This window comes from Chiloscyllium plagiosum, chromosome 32 (genome assembly GCF_004010195.1).
Source record: "Chiloscyllium plagiosum isolate BGI_BamShark_2017 chromosome 32, ASM401019v2, whole genome shotgun sequence".
NCBI lineage: Eukaryota > Metazoa > Chordata > Chondrichthyes > Orectolobiformes > Hemiscylliidae > Chiloscyllium > Chiloscyllium plagiosum.
The window spans coordinates 42,460,162-42,486,901 of NC_057741.1; the positions used below are offsets into that span (position 1 = coordinate 42,460,162).

A 26,740-nucleotide genomic window follows, 5' to 3' on the forward strand; every position below is an offset into this window, starting at 1 on the left:
TGGAACTGGAAGTTAGCCATATATCTCAGAGGAGAGCTTCCAACTTTGCTAGTAAGACATTAACTGTCTTCAAGGTTATTGCAGAAATGTTGTGTAAACATCGATAATGGTGTGAAATTAAGTTTGTACAAAACCTCAAATGTTGAAGGCAGATTGAAAAGGACTGTGAATAATGGTGGAATGTCATTCGATGTGGGCATGGTTCACAGCTGAGCTTGCACAATTAATGCATGCTTTAGATTCTCACCTCCAGTCTCAAGCCACAATCATGCTTAATTTAATAAGCTATTTGCTTTTCATACTTCTGAATGAAGTGCAATTTTATTTAGAGATGTTAAAAGATGAAATAACTTCAATCCCATTCTCTCTGTGAAGAAATACATTTTAAATAGATATTTAAGATTGACTTGACTAAAAGTCTTTGAAATATAGTCTGAGAATTCTTTCCAAAAAATATAAGATAGAGGAGTTTAGGTGCTCCTGTAATCTTGAATAATATGATATATCTCTTTATATTGTGATGGCAAGAGCATGTTTAGAGCACAGGAGGCCACTTGCCCATCCAGTCTTCATCAGTGAAAAATAAGCCACCCATTTTCATGTCACCTGCCAGCCCTGCATTCTATCTTTACTGTTCTCAGCTCCTAAAGGCCAGCTATGAAGCAACACAGGCAAATTTCCTGGTTGGTGTTTCCAGATCACGTTTTCAAAAGGGACAGTGAATGGAGAAACGTCAGGGTAAAAGGGAGAAAAGCAAATAAATTATTCATTTACAATACATACTTCATGGGTCATATTATCCAACAACTAAAGAGGATGACAAGTTTGTTGTGGCTGTACAGGACATTGGTTAGGCCACTGTTGGAATATTGCGTGTAATTCTGGTCTCCTTCCTATTGGAAAGATGTTGTGACATTCAAAAGGGTTCAGAAAAGATTTACAAGAATGTTGCCAGGGTTGGAGGATGTGAGCTACAGGGAGAGGCTGAACAGGCTGGGGCTGTTTTCCATGAAGCATTGGAGGCTGAGAGGTGACCTTATAGAGGTTAACAAAATTGAGGGGCATGAAGAGGGTAAATAGACAAAGTTTTTTCCCTGGGGTCGGGGAGTCCAGAACCAGAGGGCATAGGTTTAAGGTGAGAGGGGAAAGATAAAGAAGAGACCTCAGGGGCAACTTTTTCACACAGAGGGTGGTACGTGTATGGAACGAGCTGCCAGAGGAAGTAGTGAAGGCTGGTACAATTGCAACATTTAAGAGGCATTTGGATGGGTATATGAATAAAAAGGGTTTGGAGGGATATGGGCTGGGTGCTGGCAGGTGGGACTAGATTGGGTTGAAACATCTGGTCGGCATGGACGGGTTGGACCGAAGGGTCTGTTTCCATGCTGTACATCTCTATGACTCTAAGTTATTCACATATTTGTGTTGAAAACATGGTGTAATCCGTTGCTATTCAGTGATTGCTGAGTAGCTGCTATAAACTTCTAATTTATCAAATATCAGTTCATGGATCTGCCACTGACAATCATCACAAATAATAAACCATAGATAATCACTTGTTTGCCTGATAGAGTAGGGGTGTGCGCAACTAGGAAGTTAATTCAAATAGGAATTCAGCACAGTGGCAGAGTGTGTTGTTGCTTTTTCTATCTTTTGTCAACCTCCATTATCTGTAGTAGACACAAGTTACTTTCCAGAAAGAGGTTAACTTAGAGACAGTGGCAAGGATCTGAAGAGCTATAGTTGGGAAGTTATGATTGGGAGATAGGCTGGGGTTTTGGAGAGGTGGGGGAATCATTGGTTTATGCGTTCATAACAATCCAATGAACATCTAAGTATCACACAACAGCTTAAATGGAAAACAACCTCAGAAATCCAAGGCACAGAGAGCTTCAAGTACTTCAGTAAATGAGTCACAAAACATTCATATACAGATACAGCAAGTGATTAAGAAAGCACATAGAATCCTTCATTATCGAGGAATTGAACAAAAAAGCAAGGCTATGTTTCAGTTATACGGGGCATCATCGAGACCACATCTTGAATACTGTGTGCAACTTTAGTCCGCTTATTTAAGGAAGGAAGTAAATACATTTGAAGCTGTTTAGAAGGGATTGGTACTGAGTCCACTTTTGTCATATATGTAAATGATTTCGATGAGAATATAGGAGGTATGGTTAGTAAGTTTGCTGATGACACCAAAATTGGTGGTATAGTGAATTTTTTTTACTTAGTCATTTGTGTGACGTGGGCATCGCTGGCTGGGCCAGCATTTATTACCCATCCCTAGTTGCCCTTGAGAAGATAGTGGTAAGCTGCCTTCTTGAACTGTTAAATGGCAATATATTTCCAAGTCAGGATGGGGAGTGGTTTGGACAGAACTCAAAAGTGGCGCTCACTTAAACTGCTGTCCTTGTCCTTCTAGATGGAAACAGTTGTGGGTTTGGAAAGTGCTGTCTGAGGATCTTTGGCGAATTTCTGCAGTGCATATTGTGGACAGTACACACTGCTACTGGATGTTGGTGGTGGAGGGATTAGATGCTTGTGGATGTAGTGTCAATCAAGCGGGTTATTGCTGAGCAGGTGCTGCTTATACCACCGTTGATGACACAGTCTATCACTTTCTGATGATCAAGCGTAGACTGATGAGGCGGTAATTGGCCAGGTTAAATTTGTCCTGCTTTTAATATACAGGACATATCTGCACAATTGTCCGCATTGTTGATACATGCCAGTCCTGTAACTGTACTGGAAGAGCTTGGCTAGGGCAGCAGCACATTCTGGAGCACAAGTCTTCAGTACTATTGCTGGAACATTGTCAGGGCCCGTAATCTTTCCAATATCCAGTGACTCCAAACCTTTCTTGATATCATGTGGAGCGAAACGATTTGGCTGAAGACTGGTATCTGTGATGCTGGGGACCACAGAAGGAGGCCACGATGGTTCATCCACTTGGCCCTACTGTGGAGATGCCTCCTCCAATGAGTTGTTTAATTGTCCACCACCATTAATGATTGGATGTGGCAGGATTTCAGCACTCAGATCTGATCTGTTGTGAGATCATTTATCACTTGCTGCTTATGCTGTTTAGCATACAAGTAGTCCTGTTTGGTGGCTTCACCAGGATGACACCCCATCTTCAGGTATGCTTGGTGCTGCTCCTGGCATGCCGTCCTACACTCTCCATTGAACTAAGGTTGATCCCTTGGCTTAATGGTAATGGTTGAGTGGGAGATATGCCAGGCCATGAGGTAACAGATTGTGAAGTACAATTCAGCTGCTGCTGATGGTCCACAGGGCCTATGGATGCCCAGTCCTGAGTTGCCCGATCTGTTCAAATCTGTCCCATTTAGCACAGTGATAGTGCCAAACAACACAATGGAGGTTATTCTCAATGTGAAGTTGGGACTTCGTCTCCACAAGGGCTGTGCGGTGGTCACTCTTATCAATACTATACTGGACTGATGCATCTGCAGCTGGCAGATTGTAAGGATGAGGTCAAGTATGTTGTTCCCTCTTCTGGGTTCTCTCACCATCTACCGCAGACCCACAGGTTATCTAAGATTACGAAGACGGCAGCGGCAGATAGAGTTTCATATCGATAAATGTAAGGGTTTGTATTTTGGTAATACAAACAAGGACAAGACTTATAAAATTAATGGCAGGGTGCTGGGTCGTGTTGTAGAACAGACAGACCTCAGTGTTCGGGTATATAATTCTTTGAAATTTGCACCACAGGTAAACAGCATGGTTAAGGCGGCAGTTAGGCTTTCCTTGATCAGACCATTGAGAAAAGAAGTTGGGATGTCGTGTTTAGGTTGCACAGAACGTTGGTGAGGCCTCTTCTAGAGAACTGTGTACAGTTCTGGTCGTCCTGTTATAGGAAGAATGTCATTAAACTGGAGAGGGTTCAGAAAAGATTTACAGGATGTTGCCAGGAATGGAAGGTTTGAGATAAAAATAGACTGGAAAGGCTGAGAATTTTTTTGCCGAGCGTAGGAGATTGAGACGTGATCTTACTGAGGTTTATAAAATCATGAAGAGTATAGACAAGGTGAATGACAGGGGTCTTTTTCCTAAAGATGGGCAGTTCAAAACCGGGGCACATATTTTTAAGGGAGAGGAGGAAATTTTAAAGAGGACATGAGGGGCATTTTTTTTAAAAACAGTGTGGTTCTTGTATGGAAAATGGCGGATGCAGGTACAGCTACAACATTTAAGTTTATTAATAGGAAAGATTTGAAGGCTAGTTTAATTTGGGAACATGGTCAGCATGGACTGACTGTATGATTCTGTGACTCTAAGAGGTTTATGAAATTGCTACCTGGAATGAGCTGGTTATCTTATGAGTAAAGGTTGGACAGCCTGGCCTTGTTTCCATTGGAATTTAGAAGAGTGACAGGTGCCTTGATTAAAGCACATAAGATTCTTAACAGTCACTAGTCTGTAGTCAAAAGTCCTTCAGCCCATTGAGTCCACATCAGTCAAAAACAATCATTTAACTGTTCTAATCCCATTTACCAGCACCTGGCCCATAGCCTTGTATGTCTTAGTATTGCAAGTGCATATCGAAATGCTTTTTAAATGTTAGGAGGGTTTCTGCCTCTACCTAACACTGCCCAACAGGCAGTGAGTTCCAGACTCCCACCATCCTCTCGGTGAGGAAAAATGTTTTCACATCCTCTCTAAACGTCCTTCCCCTTACTTTAAGGTCTGTGTCCCTGGTCTCTGAACCCTCCACCCAGGGGAAAAATTTCTTACCATCTATTTAGTCTATGGCCCTCATAATTTTATATTTCGCAATCGTGTTCTGATAAAACAGACATGGAAGTAATTCACATCTTCTGAATTAACCCAGAACTAGGAAACAGCATCTTAAAATCAGGGGTAGTCTTTTAAGTCAGAGGTGAAGTGAAATTTGGTTTCTTACCTTCTGTGATTTTGGAGTTCTTTGCCTCAGAAGGCAGTGGTGGTGGGATCAGTGAATAATTTTAGGGCAGAAGTAGTTTGATTCCCTTGCCTAACAAGAATCTCTGGTTCAAAAACAGAAATTGCTAAAAAAAAACTCAACAGGCCTGGCAGTATCTGTGGAGACTACTTGGAGTTAATATTTTGGATCCATTGACCCTTCTTCAGAACTATAAATCTAAGGTTAATTGGAGCAGATGGGAATGTGAAATTCAAATCATAACTAGACACAATATTATTGAGTAGTGGAGCAGTCTTGAGGGGCTGAATAACACATATCTTCAAAATCAGCTTGGAATGACTAAAACAGAGGGGAGTGGAAGAAAATGGTCTATGAAAGGAAGCTATTCAGAAATATAAAAGTATTTAAAAAAGAGTGACTGGAAATATAAAAGTATTTAAAAAAGAGTGACTGAGGTATGTGATTACACCTTAGAGGGCAAGATTTGGACATTCGTAATGAGAAATATGAAAATGGTTATGCACTAAACAGGCATTTTGTGCATGTCTCCATTGTAGAATATACAAAACACATCCAATAATGCTTGAAAATCAAGACATGAAAGGGAGAGGGGAACTGAAAACATTAATCTTGTCATAAATAGTTCTGGAAAAGCTCAAAATTAAAGGCAGGCAAATCCACTGGATCTGAAGGGTTTTGTCTTCGCGCTTTAAAAGAAATGACTGCAGATATAGTACTTATATTGGTTGTGATCTTCCAATTTTCAACAAGATCATCTTTCATTCACCAAAATTCTACAGAATACAAGCCCCATCCTCTCAATCACTATTCATGGGACAGTCCTGTCATTTCAGAGATTATAGAATCATAGAATTTTGTATGCAGAAGGAAGCCATTTGGTCATCATGCCTGTACTGGCTCCCAAAAAGTGCTATCCAGTTAGTCCCATTCTCCAACTCTATCTCAGCAATCCTCCAGTCTGGTGAATCTCTGCTGCATTCCCTCTATGGAAATTATGATCTTCCTTAAAGGAGAACAAAAACTGTACATAATTCTCCAGATGTATTCTCACCAAAGTGCTATGCAACTGAAGTAAGGTATCCTTACTCCTATACTCAAATCCTCTTTTGATAAAGATCAAAATACCATTTGTTTTCCTAAATGTTTGCTGCATTCCTATCTTAGCTTTCAGTGACGTATGAACAAGATACCCTGGTCCCTTTGGTCATCACACCTCCCAATCCCTCACCATTTAAGAAACATTCTGCACCTTTTTCCTCCTACCAAAATGGAAAAACTCACTAACCCACACAGAGCCTATTTACCATGTCTCTGCTTACTCACTCAGCCTGTCCATATCTCTGTGAAGCATCAGTGCATCATCCTCACCATACATATTTCTTCCTAGATTTGTGTCACCACCAAACTTGAAAAATATTAAATTTGGTATCTACAATCAAATCATGGATATAGGTTGTGAACAGCTAAAACCCCACAAACATCGATTCTTGTGGTACTTTACTTGTCACACTCAAGACAGTTAGCCTCATGGCTATCATAAGGCGATAATAGGAGAACTTTTATTCAAGCAGAATATAAACAGGTACATGAACTGATGGCATAAAGGAATATGATCTCATAGCCTTTACAGAGACATGGTAACAAGGGAATTAAAACTGAGAACTTAACATGCAGGAATATTTGACCTTTCAGAGTGACAGATGGAAAAGTGATGGGGTAAAACTGTTACAAAGAGATGAAATGAGGACATTTGTAAGAGACATTCTAAACTCAAATGATGTAAAGTCCACTTGGTCAAAGATTTTAAAAGTAGCAACAGAAAGAAGACATTGGTAGGAATAGCGTACTGACCCCCAAACAATAACCATGCTGTTGGAATGGCTATAAATCAGCAAATAGCAGCATGCAAAAAATAACAGAGCAAAAGTTATGGGAGACTTTAAACTTCATGGTGATTAGGTTAATCAAATTGAAAATGGTAGCTACAACAACAAATTCATAATGTGCATTAGGGATAGTTTCCATCCATCATGGAATAAACCAGGGAACAGGTTCTCTCGGATCTCATAGTGTGTATTGAGGCAGTGGAAGACCCTTAGGAAGAAGTGATCACGATGTCATTGAATGTAATATTCTGTCTGAGAGTCAGAAACTTGGGTTGGAAACAAAACTGCCTTTCACGTAAATAACCAGAATTACAATGAAATAAGGATAGATTTAGCTAAAAAGTGAACTGGACAGATAGATTAGCAGGATGCAGTGGCCGACATTTAAGGAGGTAATTCATGATGTTCAGCAAAATTACATTCCAGCAAGGAGGAAAAGTTCAAAGACAGCGATAAATGAACCATGACTAAATAAGGAAGTCAAGGAGAGTATAAAGTTGAAAGAAAAAGCACAAAAGTCATTCACAGCTCCAAAGACCAGGATAAATTCAGAATCCACCAAAGTAGGATTAAAAAGACAATAAAAAAAGAAAGTAAACTACAAGGGAAACTATAATGGAATATAGAAACTGATAATAAGAGTTTCTTTAAATAGAAATGGAAGAGAGATCAAAGTGAACAGAGGCTCCTAAAAAGAAAATCTGAGGAAACAGTTGTGGGGAATAAAGAAATGGCAATGATGTTAATCAGATGGTTCTCATCATCCTTTATGGTGGCAGATACTTTGAATGTCTGACTAATACTAAAGAATACAGGGCAGAAATTAGGTTTCGTCACCATCACTAGAGAAGTATTACACAAACGAATGAGGGTGAAGACAGTGAAGACCCTAGCCATGTTGGCTTGCATCTTAGAATCCTCAAAGTAGTAGCTATGGAGCTAGTAGGTGCATTGGTTGTAATTTTCCATAAATTCTGTAATCTGGTGATGTACCAGAGGACTGGAAAATTGCTAATGTGACACCCTAGCCAAAAAGGGAGGCAGGCAAAGAGACATACTTTCTTGCCAATTAGCCTTATTGTGGGAAAAATGTTGGAATCAATTAAGGAAGTCATAGCAGCACATTTAGAAAAATATAATATAATCAAGCAGAGGTAGCTTGGCTTCACAAAAGGGAGACTGTGTTTGATGAACTCATTAGGGTTTTAAGGAAGTATCAACCAGAGTGGTTAGAAGGCAATCAGTAGATGTGGTATACTTGGATTTCCAAAAGGCATTCAATAACGTGCTGACAACGTAAGATTTCATGGTGTAGGGGCAACATAATTAGAGATTTGATTACCTAACAGGAAGCAGAGAATATTGGTTAATGAGACCAATGGGTTATTTTTACATAGACAGGCGCATTACTTGTGAAGTATCACAAGTGTCCAGTGTCAGGCTTTAAATATTTAATGATCTAAACAATAACTTGGATTAAGGGACAAAAAGTGTGGCTGTGAAATTTCCAATGATATGATTGGTTGGAAAATAGGACAACATGATGATTCTACAAAGGGATTTTGATAGGTTAAGTCAACAGGAACACTTTTATAAAATGGAGCATAACATGGAACCTAGTGAAGTTACGCACATAGGCAGGGACAATAGAAAAGTAGTATGTTATATGAATGAAGGGAGACAGCAAATTCCATAGAACAAAGGGAACTGGGTGTCCTGGTACATGACTCACAAACAATGTTGACATGCAGGTCAGTGTTCCCTTTAACTTTCTTACTGGCTATGTGAACCTCTGAGGCCTGTGCTACCAGCAACTTGCAGAATCATAAGTCAATGCTGCGATGATCATGCTGATGTTGATCGCTGTGTATGGAACATCAAGGCAGCTATAAAGGAATGTTGATGCAGGTACAAGAAGCGATTTGCTTACAAATGGAAGGTTGTCTTTTTTGCCCAAGGAGAATGAGTATGAAGTAGGAAAGTGTTGCTCCAACTGTGTAAGACTTTGGTGAGAGCACATCTGATTATACAGAATTTTTGTTTCCTTATTTAAGGACATAGGCATTGGAAGGCACAGTCAATTGATTCCTGGGACAAAGGGACTATTTTAAGAGAAAAGATAGAAAAGGTTGGGCTTGTACATTTTGAAGAGTTTAGAAGAACAAGAGGTGATCTTACTGAAACATTTTGTGGGCAATTGAGAAGGTGGATGTTGGGAGGCTGTTTCCCCTGTGGGAGAGTAAGGATCTAGTTTAAAATTCAGGGGTCTCCATTTCAGACTAAGAAAAGGAAATTTTCTTCTAAGGGCTGTAAAACATGGAATTTTCAGTCCCAACATTCAGATCAGCCATGACCTTAACCAATGACAGAATGGACTCAAGGGGCTAAATGAACTAATCTTACACCTCATTCTTATGGTCCTTTAATATTTTATTTTCTAAGACACAGTGGACGTCAACAATTTACAAGCTACCATTTAAGAACATCTTACTTCAGACATATTATTTCCATTCTGGATTATCTCTGTACCTTCACATCGTGTTGCAAGACTCTCTTCCAACTGTCTTCTACATACAGCACAAAATTTCTTCTTGTACTGTGCAGGAACTCCAAGGCAATGTGCCACAGGAATCTAAAACAAGGACAAGATCAATTAGTCCCCCATTTAAAAATAAATATCCAATCACCCTCAATGGAACAATGACATGCGAGATAAAGATTCCTAAATAGCGTTTCTTGCTAATGGAAGAATGGAATTACTGAGAGTTTGGTGAGTGAGGAAATTAGTCGGGTGAGGAAAGAGTAGCCTTTGGTTTTGCTTCTCTTCTTTTCCCTTTTACATGTTTGTCAGTTTTCAGGAGACCATGAGTTCAATAAATGCAGAAGAGGGTTGAACTTGATAAGAAAAATCAAACAGTAGCATCACAGGTCAATAGTACATTCATTAACCTCTAGTTTTGGGTTTATAGTAAATTATACAGAAGTAAGCTAAAATAACGGCAGGGTATTTCATTCAGGCAAAGTGCCCATCCTTTGGTACAACTTAAAATACATGCAGGAAAAGTAACCAGCTGCAGAAACCGGAGCTACAGATTTCAGAAACCCAGAGATAGCTGGAGTCACTGTGCTGCATCCACAAGGCTGACAGTTATGTGGATAGCATGTTCAGAGAGATAGTCGGAAAACAAGTTCAGGACATTAACGGAGATAAGGAATGGGTAGCTGCCAGACGATTCCAGGATAACCAGACAGATAGTGCAAGAGTCCCCAAAGGTCCTGTTCAAGGTCTGAGTTTCCACTCTTGTACTGGTGAGGGAGATGGTTCCTCACACTGTTTCAATCTATCAGAGCCAATGTATGGCATTGCACAAAACCAGATTTGAGGAGGACACAAAACTAAGTGTAAATATATGCAGCAAGGAATATTTAATGCTGCTACTGGAGGATTTGAACAGGCTAAGATGAATGGTGGCAGATGGAGTTTAATTCAGATAAATGTGAGGTACTGCATTTTGGGAAAGCAAATCTTAGCAGGACTTATACACTTAATGGTAAGGTCCTAGGGACTGTTGCTGAACAAAGAGACCTTGGAGTGCAGGTTCATAGCTCCTTGAAAGTGGAGTCGCAGGTCGATAGGATAGTGAAGAAAGCATTTGGTATGCTTTCCTTTATTGGTCAGAGTATTGAGTACAGGAGTTGGGAGGTCATGTTGCGGCTGTACAGGACATTGGTTAGGCCACTGTTGGAATATTGTGTGCAATTCTGGTCTCCTTCCTATCGGAAAGATGTTGTGACATTCAAAAGGGTTCAGAAAAGATTTACAAGGATGTTGCCAGGGTTGGAGGATTTGAGCCATAGGGAGAGGCTGAACAGGCTGGGGCTGTTTTCCCTGGAGCGTCGGAGGCTGAGGGGTGACCTTATAGAGGTTTACAAAATTATGAGGGACATGGATAGAATAAGTAGGCAAAGTCTTTTCCCTGGGGTCGGGGAGTCCAGAACGAGAGGGCATAGGTTTAGGGTGAGAGGGAAAAGATATAAAAGAGACCTAAGGGGCAACGTTTTCACGCAGAAGGTGGTACGTGTATGGAATGAGCTGCCGAAGGGTCTGTTTCCATCTGTACATCTCTATGACTCTAAATGATATTGGTGAATGTGCAGGTAAAAGGATGTGGAAGGCTCCTTTGGGGCCTTGGATGGAGGTGAGGGAGGAGGTGTGGGTGCAGGCTTTGCAATTTCTGCAGTGACAGGGGAGGGTGCCAGGAGGGGAGGGTGGGTTGTTGGGGGGTGTGCACCTGACCAGGTAGTCACGGAGGGAATGTTCTTTGCGGAAAGCGGAAATGGGTGGGGAGGGAAATATATCCCTGGTGGTGGGGTCTGTTTGGAGGTCGCAGAAATGTCGTCAGATGATGTGGTTTATGCGAAGGTTGGTCGGGTGGAAGGTGAGCACCGGGGGGTTCTCTCCTTGCTACAGTTGGAAGGGTGGGGTTTGAGGGCGGAGGTGCGGGATGTGGATGAGATACATTGGAGGGCATCTTTAACCACATAGGAAGGGAAATTGCGGTCTCTAAAGAAGGAGGCCATCTGGTGTGTTCTGTGGTGGAACTGGTTCTCCTGGAAGCAGAGGAATTAAGAATATGGGATGGCATTTTTGCAGGAGGGAGGGTAGGAAGAGGTATAGTCTAGGTAGCCGTGGCAGTCAGTGGGCTTGTAAATCTAGACTCTGGTTTCCAGCATCTGCAGTCCTTGTTTTTACCTAACTTCAAACCAGCGTCTATAGGAAAATAACACATACGGACCAAATATTGAACTACAGAAGCAATCATCACAACATCTGCATCAGAACATTATTTCAATGAGCTACCACACACTGCAGCACAGAGGAAAATCACCTATACAGTGTATTCAAAAAGAATGGGTACCTAATGAACACAGTCCACGGATTTCTCAGCAACAAAACCAAACAAGCAGACAAAACGCTTCCAGAAACCTTAGCCACTCTCCCCTACATCAAAGACATCTCGGCAATGACTGCCAGACTACTCAGACCCCTTGGCATCATGGTAGCTCACAAACCCACCAACACCTTAAAACAGCAGCTAATGAACTTGAAAGACCCCTTACAGACAACAAGCAAAACTAATGTCATTCACAAAATACCTTGCAGGAACTGTAACAAACACTACATTGGACAAACAGGCAGAAAACTAGACACCAGGATATATGAACATCAACTAACCACAAAATGACATGACTCTCTCTCACGAGTATCTTTACATACAGATGAGGAAGGACACCACTTCGACTGAGACAACACATCCATCCTAGACCAAGCCAAACAGAGACACGCACGAGAATTCCTAGAAGTATTGCATTCCAACCAGAACTCTATGAGCAAACACATAGACTTGGATCCGATTTACCACCCCGGAGAAAAAGAACAGGAAATGACATCACCAGAGGAAATAATGTCACCACAGCATGGAAACCCAAATATATAAATAGAAAGCAGGAAACAACAACAGTGCTTTGTCCGGAGGCTCACTGAAGATGTTACTTAGAATGATGACGAAACATCTGAAAATGAACTTTCCAGCTCAGCGAGCAATCTACATGCAGAACTTTGGTAGAAAAAACATGGAGACACAATACAGGCTCAATGGTAAAACTTTGAGGAGAGTACAAGCACAGGGTGATCTTAAGGTTCACATGCATGATCCTCTAAAGGTGGCCAGCTAAGTTAAAACAGTTGTGAAGACTTAGACTCACAAAGACATACAGCAACGAAACAGATCCTTTGGTCCAACCCGTCCATGCTGACTAGATATCCTAAATAAATCTGGTCCCATTTGCCAGCATTTGGATCCTTAGGTTTATAAATAGAGGCATAGAATTTAAAAGTAAGGAAGTGATGCTATATCTTTACAAAACATTGGTCACACCACATTTGAAATACTGTGTTCAGTTCTGCACACTTTATGTAAGGAAGGATATTAAAGCTCTGGAGATTTATTAGAATTATACCAGGAATGAGGGATTGTTGTACAAGGAAAGATCAGAGAAACAGAACTTACTGTCCTCACAGCAGAGAAAATGTTGAAGTGGCCTTACTGAAATGTTCAAAACTATAAACAATCTTGATAGGCCACAAAAAAGATATTGTTTTCACTGTTCCCAGGGTAGGCGAGTCTAAAACTACTGGGCATAGGTTTATGCTGAGAGGGGAAAGATTTAAAAGGGAATGAGCTGCAACTTTTTCACAGAGAGTGGTGCGTATATAAAGCAAGCTGCTAGAGGAAGTGATAGAGGCGGGTACAGTTACAATATTTAAGACATATCCCTTAATTTTGTAAGTAGAAACTGGGCAGGAGTTTAAAAAGTAGGTCCTCGAGTACAGTAACATCTGAATTACTACCCATACGATGTGCTAAAGAGGGGAACCTAGTCAGCATGGACAAGTTGAGCCTAAGTGCTGCATCTGAGGAGCAGGAGAATCGACATTTCAGGCCGGGGCCCTTCATCAGCAAGGTTCTCCTACTCCTTGGATGCTGCCTGACCTGCTGCACTTTTCCAACAACACACTCTCGACTCCAATCTCCAGCATCAGCAGACCTCACTTTCTCCAAGTTGGGCCTAAGAGCCTGTTTGAAGATTAGATTAGATTAGATTAGATTACTTACAGTGTGGAAACAGGCCCTTCGGCCCAACAAGTCCACACCGCCCCGCCGAAGCGCAACCCACCCATACCCCTACATCTACCCCTTAACTAACACTACAGGCAATTTAGCATGGCCAATTCACCTGACCTGCACATCTTTAGGACTGTGGGAGGAAACCGGAACACCCGGAGGAAACCCACGCAGACACGGGGAGAACGTGCAAACTCCACACAGTCAGTCGCCTGAGGCAGGACATTGGTTTCTGTGCTGTATGACTGTATGACTCTAGTCAGTGTGTCAGTAACTAGGAGGCAGAGTTTCAGGATTGTCACTAAGAGAGCTGGAAGTGAGATGACGAGAAACATCTTTTCTCAGAGTTGTTAGGATTTAGAGTGTGCTGCCTGGGAGAGGGGTGATGTTGAATTCCACTGGAGATTTCAAAAGAGAGCTGGATATGTATTTCAGAATGATGGAGTTTGAGGATATGGAGATAGGGCTGGGTAGCTCTCGGGAGCCAGCACAGTCACATTGGTTCGAATGGTCTCCATTTGTACTGTGTTAAAAATCACACAACACCACGTTATAGTCCTACAGGTTTAATTGGAAGCATACTAGCTTTCGGAGCGCGCTCCTTCATCAGATGGTTGTGGTTCATCAGAACACCTGTTAGACCAAAACCTGGTGTTGTGTGATTTTTAACTTTGTACACCCCAGTCCAACACCAGCATCTCCAAATCATGACTTCTGTACTGTAAAATTCTATGATTTTAATATGCAGGTGCAGAAAATTATTAGAAAGGCAAATGGAATGTTAGCCTTTATTGCACGATAATTTGAGTACAGGAACAGTCTGCAAGAAGTCTTGCTTCAATTGTATAAGAGTTTGGTTAGACCACACCTGGAGTGTTGTGTGAACTTTTAGTCTCCTTATCTCAGCAAAAGTATCCTTGCTGTACAGGGAATGCACCAAAGGTTCACCAGACTTATTTACGAGATGGTGGGACTTTCCTATGAGTAGAGATTGGGCAAGCTGAGTCTATATTGTCCTGAATCTCAAAGAATGAAAGGTGATATCACTGAAATGTACAAATGTACTTTAAGGGTTAGAGGATAGATGCAGGTAAAATGTTTCATCTGGCTGAGGAGTTTTAAAGCGGGGTCACAATTTTAAAATATGGGAATTCCATTTAAGTCTGAGATGGGGAGAAATTTTGCTCCTCAGAGTACTGAACCTTTGGAATACTCTATCACAGAATACTGTGGAAACTCAATGTTTGAGCATGTTAAATGTAGAGATTGATAGATTTATGATTTGCAGCAGCATAATGGGATATGGGAATGGGGTAAATAAAAAGATTGCAGGTGTTTGACCAGCTGTGCACATACTGAATGGCAGGGTAACCTCAACAAGCTGAACGGCCTATTCCAATGTTTCTATGGGCTAATATTGGTCAGCAGCATGGAGTTAAGGAAAAATCATATTAAAATTTTGCTCAAAATCATATTTATGAAAGCACTAATACTAGTGCTTCACTGGAGGCTCACTGATGATGTTACCTAGTATGGTGAAGGAACGTCTGAAAACGAACCTTCCAGCTCAGTGAGCAAGCTTACATCCAGAACATCAACCTGAGCTACAAATGTTCCCAAAACTCGAAGATTGTCACATGATAAAATTTCAAGTTCTGCTAGTTCAACTAACATTTTTTTTTCTATTTGCAGGAGTGTGTGTCGCTAGCCAGGCAAGCGTTTTATCCAGAGGCAGTTCAGAGTCAAACATCTTGCTGTGGGACTGGAGTCACATGTAGGTCAGATCAGGTAAGGATGACGGATTTCCATCCCTAAAGGGCATCAGTGAATCAGATGGGCATTTCTGACAGTCGGCAAGTTTTTAAGGTCATTGGTAAACCCAAGTACCCAGAATATTATCTGGATCACTGGTATGTGTTGACGAGAGTCAAATTACATGTCCATAAATAAGATCCAAAGAAAATCAACTGAAGCTGGATTCCAGCCAGGAAATTGGATTCATTTCCATCTATTGTTTGCAAGAACTAATATAAAGGGTATGAGACAAGAGCAGGGAATTGGAATGTGAGCAGATAGCTCTAGTTGAACAACCATCACCAGCAGAGATATAATGGGCTGAATGAGTTCTTTCTTTATTTTCTTTGTATCTAAAATAGAAAGTAGCATCAGCTGTAAGCTGATCATCCTCAACAAAGTGTTGGAGAAACTTTGTAGGTATGGCAGAATCGGTGGAGAGAGAAACAGAATTAAAGCCAGAGATTTACAGCACAGAAAATGAACCTTCAGCCCATCCATCCACGCTGGTCTAAACTAACCATCTAATTATTCTAAATCTGTTTTCCAGCACTTGGCCCATAACCTGCTGTGACACACATCAAAATACTTAAATGTTGTGAGGGTTTCTGCCTTAACCACTCTTTTGGACAGTGAGTTCCAGATTCCCATCACCTTTTGGATGAAAAAGATTTTCCTCACATCTCTTCTAAAGTTAACATTTCGAATCTTGTATGACTGTTTCTCTCTCAATAGATGCTGCAAGACCCGAGTTTCTCCAGCTTTCCCTGGTCTTGCTGAGGATATCCAGCACCCACAGTATTTTCTCTTATGTGAGCTGATCATCCTGTCACGTTGAGGAGTGATGCTCAAACTTGGACAGTAAAACTCATCAGCTTGAAAAGTAAGTTATAGCTGTGTAAACTACAAAGATAAAGCTTCATAAAAATGGAGGCAGCTTTCAACATTTATGAAGCCTGTATGATCTGAGGTTTGAATTACCTCAGAGTTCAGAGACTGTTTGGTTAAGCAAGTTAAGCTGGTGCTGCAGGTTCCTCCAGTTTGATTTCTCAAGACGTAGCTCCTTTCAGATCATGTTCCACTAAAAACATGTGACATGTAAAACTTGATAACATAATTATTCTCTATGCCTGACTTAGCTTGACACTTAATTTAACTAAAGGATCTGTTTCCGTGCTGTATGCCTCTAAAAGTGTGGTGAAGATGGGTATAATTACAACATTTTAAAGGCATCTGGATGGGTACAGGAATATGATTAGGAAGGGTTTAGAGGGATATAGGCCAAATGCTAGCAAATTGGACTAGGTTAGATTGGGATGTCTAGTCAGTGCAAATGAGTTGCACGATGTTTCTATTCTGTATGTTTCTAAGTGCATTTTGAAAATTATTATACTTTTTTTAAAAATGCAGCAATGTTTTACCTGAATACAAAGTGCTTCATGTAGAGTTCTACTTTCATTTCCATATATCACTACTTGCGACAACAAATCCCTATTACATCTAAGCTTGAACAAATCACAATAACAGATGCTGCTTCCCTTAGTCTTACAAATTAGGAGGCAGCCATTAATCCCTTGAGCCTGTGGGTGCCTCATGCGCCTCCTCGTTCCTGCACCATTTAAAACCCTCTATTCTAAAACTGTACAGAATTCCCTTTTAACACCATTATGCTTCCATCTATGCTGTATTCCATGTGCAAACAACTCAAGAAGTTCTCCCAACCATTTTATTCATTATTTTGCTGATGTTTTTAAAAGATAGGCTTTGACCAATCAAGAGTGGTTTTCTAAACTTACATTATCATAACCCTAGGTTTAAATCTCAAATGTATTCTAACCTTTCCACTGAAGTGAAGAGAGCGTTGCAGAATGAGGAGGATAGGCTGGATACTTAGAGCTGGAAGAAGTCACAGATAAATGATGCTTTTCAGATTAGATGTACAGCTCAATGTAGTACCTTAGTTTAATACAATTACTTTCATGGTAAGAGATTAATTTCATTGGTAGACCTCCCTATGGCAACTAGCAGTTTTGCCCTATTTCTTGAGACAAGGTTTACAATATAAAGAGTATGAACCAACAGTGGGATCAGCATGCACTGTTGAACCACCTACTTAACACATAATCTTAGGAATTGATCACTCATACTGTTTCAGTTGGAACAGTCAGAATGGGAATGTTCTGAATATTTATTCATAATGTACAAAGTCAAACCCTTGGCAACATAACCTCACAAATTAGTGAAAAGATCCAACTCAATTATAGTTTAGAACACTTGTGATTAGATAATGTATAGTGTATATATAGCATAGAAAGATCTAATTGGACCCACCATGCCTGCAATACCAGTTAAAAAATGGTAATGTAAAGAAATAGGAAAAAAAATTAATTGATGCAGTCAACACCAGAGTTTCAAAATTAGAACATGTCGTATCTCCAATCGATTCTGTCACAAGCTCACAACTTAACTCCCACTTCAAGTTGCTGATATTATTAGCCTAGATTGATTTCGTGGCCAGAACATTTCAAACATTTACCACCTGGTAAGAGAGTTATGATTTCTGATCTGTGCATTGATCTTGTGCCTTGTAGGAAATTTTTGCATCTTCTTAGGTTAGGTCCCAGAAGACTGGAGAAGAGCCAATGTTGTTTCCTTCTTTAAGGAGGACAACAGGGATAATCCAGGAAATTACAGGCTGGTCAGTCTTACATTAATGGTAGGGGAAACTGTGGGGCAACCTGATAGAATTTAGTAAAATTATGGGAGGCATGGATAGAATGAATAGTCACGAGTCTTTTCCTCAGGGTAGAAATGTCAATTAAAGGGACATAGGTTTAAAGTAAAAAGGGGGAAGTTTAAAGGAGACATAACATGCAAGTTCTTTACACAAATAGTGGTTAGTGCCTAGAATGTGCTTCCAATGGAGGTGGTAGAAGCAGATATAATAGCAATGTTTAAGATGCATCTCGAGAGATACATAAAGGGGCAAGGAATAGAGGGATACAGACCGCATACAGGCAAAAGATTCTTAATTTAAAAAGGCATCATGTGTGAGCACAGGCTTGGTGGGCCAAAAAGTATGTTTCTGTGCTGTATTGTTCTTTGTTCTCAATGTTATGAAGCTTTACTTTATGTCGCTATTTTTTTCTCTGGGATCCAGTGAGTTGCTTCTCAGTTCATATGAGAACTATTGGATGCAAATGGAGTTTCTGCCATTACAATTAGATGAAATATGGCGACACTAACTTATTGTTTCAATAGGCTTACTATATTAAAGAATTATACATGAGTCTGCAGCAACATAAGAGAAACTCCTGACCTTCAACCTAATCCCACTTACCAGCACTTGAGCTGTAGCCTTGAATGTTATCATGTGCCAAGTGCTTATCCAGGTATTTTTTAAAGCATGTCAGAATATTTGCCTCTACCACCCTCCCAGAGAGGGCATTCCAGATTGTCACTGCCCTCTGTGTAAAAATGTTTTTCCTCACATTCCTCTAAATCTGCCTCCCCTCACCTTGAACCTATGTTCCCTTAACTAACCTTCAAGCATGGGGAACACCTGCTCCTTATCCATTCTGTTCAGGCCCTTCATAATCCTATACACCTCAATCCAATCACCCCTCAACTCTCTGCTCCAATGAAAACCCCAAAACCTGTCCAACTTTGCTTTACAACTTACGTTCTTCATCCCAGAGAGCACTCTGGTAAATCTTCTCTGCATCCCATCCATTGCATTCACTTCCTTCCTGTAATGTGATGATCAGAACAACGCACAGTAATAAAATCTCAGCAGGACTGGTAGTATCTGTGGACAGAGGACTACACACAGTACAATGACCGTGGTCTCACCAAAGATCTGTACAACTCCATCATGACTTCCCTGATTTTGTAATCTATGCTTTGATTAAGTTAAAAATCACACAACTCCAGGTTATAGTCCAACAGCTTTATTTGGAAGCACTAGCTTTCAAAGTGCCGCTCCTTAATCAGGTGGTTGTGAAGCATAAGACCATAAGACACAGAATTTATAGCAAAAGATTACACTTTCATGCAACTGAAATTATATAGTGAACAAACCTGGATTGTTGTTCAGTCTTTCATCTTTTAGAATGGGTTGCAGATTTTGTTTGCAGTCACCTTCTCAAGATAACTTAAGGTTTTATAACAAAAGGTGACATTTCAGCTCAGACAATGCATTAAAAAGTGTGAGGTTAGACTCTGCCTGTACCCCAATCTTGAGTCAGACTGGTTTTATTTCCAAAGTGGAATTTACAAAATATTACTACACGACACTATAACGACGCTATTCACTCACATACACACTCAAGCAGACCCTCTCTCATACACATGCTCTCTCTCATACATACACACAACACATACACCCCCACACTGTCACCCACGCACACACTTTATCAAGCTCTCACACACACAAACACACACTCAGGCACACACACATTCACTTTCTCTCAAGAATATACATACAAATTCATCCCATGGCCGTGTGTGTATTTGCAGATACATTCTATTTTGCTCAAAAAATTCAAGGTATTTTTGTTCCACAGAATCTCCTAATGTCATGCTGTTCATTGAAATTACTTCTTCCAAAGTGTATCAGGGTTAAAGTTCCATTGACCACTTATTTGCCCATTCGACCATTCTGTTTATATCTTCTGCTCACCCAAGACACTCAACCTCACTGTTAACCATCGATCAATCAGTGTCATCTGCAAACGTACAAACTCAAACCTCCCACACAGTCATCTATATTATTTATATAAAATGACAACATTATAGTACTTTTTCCTATGACTGAAGTGAAGCGAAGCCCTAAGCAATGCATTAACTTTGTCTCAAGTCACCTCTAAGACCCTAGGACAAAGTCCATCAGGATCATCCACCTTAACTTTTACATCTCAATTGTTTTCAATTCCATCCATGACCTCCCCTCACACGTTTCTAGAATCACCTCCAAGCTTACAACCTTCCAAGATATCTACAATCCTTTTAATTTCACCATCCCCCGTTTTAATCTCCCTACCGCTGGTGGTCCTCCTTTCAGCTAATGATTCTATCATCCTATTTTCTTACTACTCTCAAGGTAACGTGCAGCTGAGCTATACAATCTTGCTTAAATGCACTCTTAGCCTTTAGTTCTTAGGAATTACCGTACTTTTTCACAGTAATAGTATCCCTACAAACTGCAAAGGACAATAATGAACACTGCCTATTCACTGCTTGCTCCAAAGTTCTGCAGCAGTCTGCCATGGATGCTGTTGGTGGTTCAACGTGGGCTGCAATCTTTCACTGTGTAGATGATCAATGGCTCATGGAAAATCCATTAGTAGGAAATAGCCTGATGTAACCACTTTTACTTCTTGTACAAACTATCAGGTTCATCACTAAGATTCACTTTACTTATAAACCGAATAAAAAGTAACTAATCTGAAAACTTACTTTTAAGGTGCAGAACAATTAAATAGAGTCATACAATCATAGAGATGTACAGCATGGAAAAAGATGCGAAGAATGTCAATTTTCAGATAACTGAAAAATACAAGGACAGCCAAGAATACTTATACTCGAAGTGCCATTTTCCCAAATTCAAGCAATAACTACCAGTAAAGATGAGACATGGTTAAACTTACTGAACTGTTTATACTCTGCACAGGTCCACTCATACTGTACATGACAAGATCAAAGTCTGGAAAATTGACATACATTTTATAACATGCTCATTGGGATACAGCAGATTGGAAAGTGTTAGGATGGCTCTTTGTATGTTTTCAAATTGATAAATTCAGCAGAAAATCCATGTCACTGAAATTGCTGGATTCTGTGTCTTATCATATGAGCTGCAGTTGAAGACTCTGGGTCCATGCTTGATGGAGTTTAGAAGGATGAGGTTGGATTTTATTGAAACTTAAAAGAATATTGAGAGACCTGGATAGAGCGAATGAGGAGAAGATATTTCCACTAATAGGGGAGACTAGGAACTGAGGGCACAGCCTCAGAGTGAAGGAGTGATGCTTTAGAACTTGGGAGAAATTTCTTCAGCCGGAGGATGGGAATCTGTGGCACTCATTTCCTCAGAAGGCTGTGGAGACCAAACGTACTTAAGACAAAGAGAGCTATCTCAGATATATATACGGCAATTCTTGGTAGGTGAAGACTGTTAATTCCCAGCTAATCTGTGGAAAGGCAGTGTACTATTTAATTGCATTTCTGTCTTGTACTAAATAGCCACCTTTTGTTACAATCAACTCAGATATCCTAGAGCATGTTAATCACGTCACCATATACACAACACAAGACAATAATGTCTACATTATTTCAGCCCCATTTCCAAACAGTTTCTGCCTGGTGAACTTGCCACTGGGTCATGACCTTCAGGGTGTCCATATTTTTGCTTCATGGACACCTGAAAGTGAGCTATGAAGTTGGCACCCTCAATAAAGACAACTGTGAAACAGCACCTGATTGCCATGACCTCTGGAAGATTATTTGAAAGGGCACTGAAAGAAGGGAGCACGAATAAAAAAATTAGCTGACAGGGAAGAGAGCTCCGAGGAAACAGAGACCAATCATTTGTGCACATTCTCAGTTCACTTTCTTCCTCCATCAAGGAAGAACGAACCATCGAAGTTCACAACATCATTGTATGAAATGGATGACTGCCAGAACTAACACAAGTTGATTGTAACAAAAGATGGCTATTTAGTACGAGACAGAAATGTTACTAAATAGTATACTGCCTTTCCACAGATTAGCTGAAAGATGTGCTGATTGTCATTGGAGATGATGCGGGATGCTCAGGATCATGGATAAGGAAACATTAATATGTAACGACTATGCTCCACTTTCAATTTGGAAATATGGATGTCAATGACAAGGCAGCAGATATTGCCATTCCTAGTTCCAAGTATTAAATATGAATTACACACTGCAAGTATTATGAGGTCAATGGGTCAATGTCTCTAGAGGAAACCAAACTGGGCATTAGTGAGCAGATTCCTTTCCTTGAAGGACATTAGTGAGTTAGTTTACTCTATATCAATAATTCAGTAGATTTCAGGGTTATTTACAGGTGATAGCACTCCAATTACCAGAATTCCAATAGCTGTTTGGTAGCATTGCTGAAATAAACAGAGACATTTTACCAAGGCTTTGTGTTTTTGCAACAATGAGGACAATCTGTAATATTGTGACATGTGAATGCACTTCACCCATTTCAACTCAACAAAACTCGGAGATAACCATTCATTTCTTAGGGCAAACTCTGGCCAATCGAAGTCAACCTTCCCAGTTTGAAATCTAAAACCTGGCAGTCAACTATCATTCTCAAATGCTACATTCTCTACAGCTAAGACTCTCCCAAAATGCACTCGCTATGCAGTAAGCATTTTTTCCCCTCATACAGTATAATGTTGGTTTTCCCCTTCATTGATATGGAGATGCGGGTGTTGGACTTGGGTCAAAGATTGTATAAATTCTGTGTCTTACAATCTTCCACTCCACAGCCACCTGATGAAGAAGCAGCGCTCCGAAAGCTAGTGCTTCCAATTAAACCTGTTGGACTATAACCTGGTGTTGTGTGATCTTTAACCTTGTTCCCCTTAATTGGTATTCTTGCAAATTGTTCTGAGTGCAAGACAAAATTAACCAGGCTAAGGTAATAGACCAAGGCGCAGAACAATTAGGATATATTTTATATTAGGATTAAACCTCGGCACATTATCGTGGGCCAAAGGGCCTGTTCTGTGCCGTACATTTCTATGTTCTATAATCTGTTTAATATCCTTCCTTATTTAGAGTATACAGGCCTAGTATTTTTACTAACGTTTACTAATTAACACCTCCTGATTATGCAAGCAAACCAGGCAGACACCCTGAAGGCAATCAGATCTACTTAGCACAAGTTTTAACCCATCTCCTGTCTCCCAAGACAGAAGCCATTCAAATCTTATGTATTATAGATAAAAAATAGTAATGGAATTTTAATATATGTAAGAACTGTGTCTAAAGGGGCTCTTGTAAGAACTGTATTTCGGGATTGTATTGCCACCTCAAACTTGTACTGTGACTGTGAATAAAAAAGGCTATTTTCACCAGAGACCGATTTCGGTCATTATTTGAACACAGTCCCACAGTCTGCAGTCACACGTAGGTCAGATCAGTAAAGAATGCAGATTTATTTTCCTAAAGATCATAAGTGAACCAGACAGGCTTTTCCTAACAATCAGCAATGGTTTCATCACTGCCATTAAATTCTTATTCCTAAATTTATTACGGAATTCAAACTCCACCATCTGCCATAGCAGAATTCAAATCCAGGTTCCCAGAACATCACCTGGGTCTCTGGATTAATAGTCTAGTGATTATACCATTAACCCATTGCCTACCTAGATTGGTGGGGACGCCACCCATACAGACCAACAGATTTTTACCCGAGCTACTTGTGTGTATCAAGGTTTTAAAAATCATGAACGAGCTGTATAGAGTAGATAGGGAGAAACTATTCCTATTCATAAAAGGAGCAAGACACATAGACTTAAATTGTTTTGCAAAAGATGCAAATGTGAAGAAATGCTTTATCACTCAGCAAACAGTTAGGGTCTGGAATGCACAGCCTGGAAGCCTGGTGTAAACAGATCTAATTGAGGTTTTCAAAAGTTTGTTGGGTGATTATCAGGATAAAAAATCATGTACAAGGGTACGAAGACAAAGCAGGAGATTGGCACTAGGTAATGGTGATCATCTGGAGAGCTAGTGCAGGTGCAGTGACCAAGCCTCCCTCTCAAAGATTTCTGTGATTCTGAGAGGAACACCAAAGCAACACATCAAAAGCAATCAGAGTTTTACTGTTAATATACTTAATTTGTAATAAAAGGACACTTCTATGCTTATAATGCACAAGTGCCTAAGGAGCACTGATCCCTTTTCTAACCATCATCGGACAATATGAACCCATCAGGAAGATTTTCTTTTAAATTCTTCAAAGGACCAATTATAGGAGCAAGTTTCCCGCAATTAAGGACTGACAAATAATGAAACACAGTATTTTTCTTCAGCGGCACTGAATTTTAGTGAGAATTTAACCCAATGTTGCATCCATTAGTTTATTTACCTGTACCAGGTTTGGTGCCAAACAGGAACAAAGGGTCTTCACATTTCTTAGGCATTTCTCATGGCACATGAAGTTACAAACTGTGAAAGAATCAAGAAAAAGGTAAAATATAGACTTTGCACTAAACAACAACTTTGAAAAAAAATCTGCAAAACTACTTCACAAGATTTACTAAGTTTATGGATGACACCAAAATTGGCAGAGGTGCAGATAGTGAGGAGACTGTCAAATGATACAGTGGGATATTGATAGGTTACAGATTTGGGCAGAGAAATGGCAGCTGGAGTTTAATCTGGACCGATGTGAGGTGATGCATTTTGGAAGAGCAAATATAGGTACAAATTATACAATAAATGGCAAAACCCTACGGCGCATTGACATACAGAAGGATCTAGGCGTACAAGGCTACAAATCCCTGAAAGTGGCTACACAAGTGGATACGGTGGTCAAGAAAACATACAGCACACTTGGAGAAAGTGAGGACTGCAGATGCTGGTGATCAGAGTCAAGAGTGTGATGCTGGAAAAGTACAGCAGGTCAGGCAATATCTGTGAAACAGAAGAATAAGCCCTTCATCAGGAATGAGGCTTGTGGGCAGGGGGTCTGAGAGATAAATGGAAGTGGGGATTGGGCTGGGCAGGATGGTAGCTGGAAATGCAATAGGTAGATGAAGGTAGGGGAGAATGTGATAGGTCGGAGAGAAGGGTGGAGCAGATAGATGGGAAAGACAATGGACAGGTCAAGAGAGTGATGCCGAGTTGGAGGTTTGGGACTGGGATAAGGTGGGGGGGAGGAGAAATGAGGAAACTGGTGAAATTCACATTAATCCTGTGTGGTTCTATGTCACGGCGGCAGTTAGAAATGAGATGGTCAAGGGCGGGTAACAGGCCAGCACAGGATGTCCAGGTGGTTGAGGTATGTTGGAGGCTACGTCATGGCAGCAGTTAGAACTGAATCTGTGTCACAGAAAGACGTGGATGCTTTGGAGAGAAAGCAGAGAAGGTTTGCCAGGACGTTGCCTAGTCTGGAAGGTTTTAGTTGTAAGGAGAGGTAAGATAAACTCGGATGTTTTCGTTGGAAAGACGGAGGCCAAGGGGCGACCTGATAGAGGTCTGCAAAATTATGAGTGGCATAGATAGGGTGGATAGTTAAATGCTTTTTCCCAGGGTGGAAGTGTCAACTATAAGAAGGCACAGGTTCAAGGTGAGAGAGAGAAAGTTCAGGGGAGAAGTGCGGGGAAAATCCTTCACACAGAGGGTGATGGGTGCCACAGAGGGAGGTGGGAAACACTGCCACTGGAGGTGGTGGAAGCAGGCACGTTAGCAACATTTAACACGCATCTTGACAAACACACAAACAGAAGGTGAACAGAGGGATAGCAACTGTGCATGGGCAATAAGTAGCAGATCTAAATAAGGACTAGGAATTGGCCCAGGTTTGTTGGACCAAAGGACCTGCTCCTGTGTTGTATTGAATTGTATTATGAATCAAATGAGCTCAGTGGTACAAACTGAAGTTGCAAAAAAGGACTGAAAGACTTTTTTTCCCTAAAGGTACAATGGGAATAATGTATTATATGTTAGAATGGAAGGTTTTGCCATTTATTTCACAATAATCTCTATAAGATTATAAGAAAGAAAAGCACGAGTAGGCAATTCAACCCATTGAGCCTACTCTATATTCAATAAGATCATGCTGATATGATTGCGACCCCATAACCTTTGACTCCTTCATCAATCATCTTCAGAAGAACTTCCTCCTCATCCCTGTCTTACGAGGTAGACCCTTTATTTTTAAACTGTCCCCTCTAATTCTAGATTCCCCTGCGAGGGGAAACACCATCTCACTGTCTACTCTCTCCTCAAATTCCTTAAATTATCTTTCATTTTTCTAAACTTGAACGAGCTTAAGCCCAGCCTCCTCAACCTTGCTTTGGTGCAGTCTCACAAATTGCTGTACAGTTGTAGCAAGGCTTCTCAATTTTTAACTCCATTACTCTTATAATAAAGGCCAACTTTCAATCTGCATTCCTAACCACTCCCATACCAACAAATTAGCTACTTGTAACTTTTGCATAGGGACACCCAGCCACCCTAGCATTGCAGCATTCCACAATCTCTCTCCATTTAAACTGAACCTGCGAGTCTTGTTGTTACTGCAGAATTTGACAACTTCACCTCATCCCACATCAAAATCCAATTGCCAAAACTTCACCCCATCACTTAACCTATCTTTGCAGGCTCTATACACTGATCACAACTTGCTTTCCTCTCCCCCCATCTCTCCTCTCTCCCTC

The 26,740-nt window shown here is 40.6% G+C and overlaps 1 protein-coding gene across 1 annotated transcript in view; it reads right to left on the minus strand.

Moving 5' to 3' along the window:
- The window catches only part of LOC122539562 (diacylglycerol kinase theta), a 199,973-nt gene that overhangs the window by 148,814 nt on the left and 24,419 nt on the right, over positions 1–26,740 (minus strand). The window contains exons 3-4 of the mRNA XM_043674545.1: positions 24,445–24,524; positions 9,367–9,469 (exon numbers count right to left, since the gene is read on the minus strand). Coding sequence (XP_043530480.1) covers positions 9,367–9,469; positions 24,445–24,524 — 183 coding nt within the window. The remainder of the gene's footprint in view (positions 1–9,366; positions 9,470–24,444; positions 24,525–26,740) is intronic.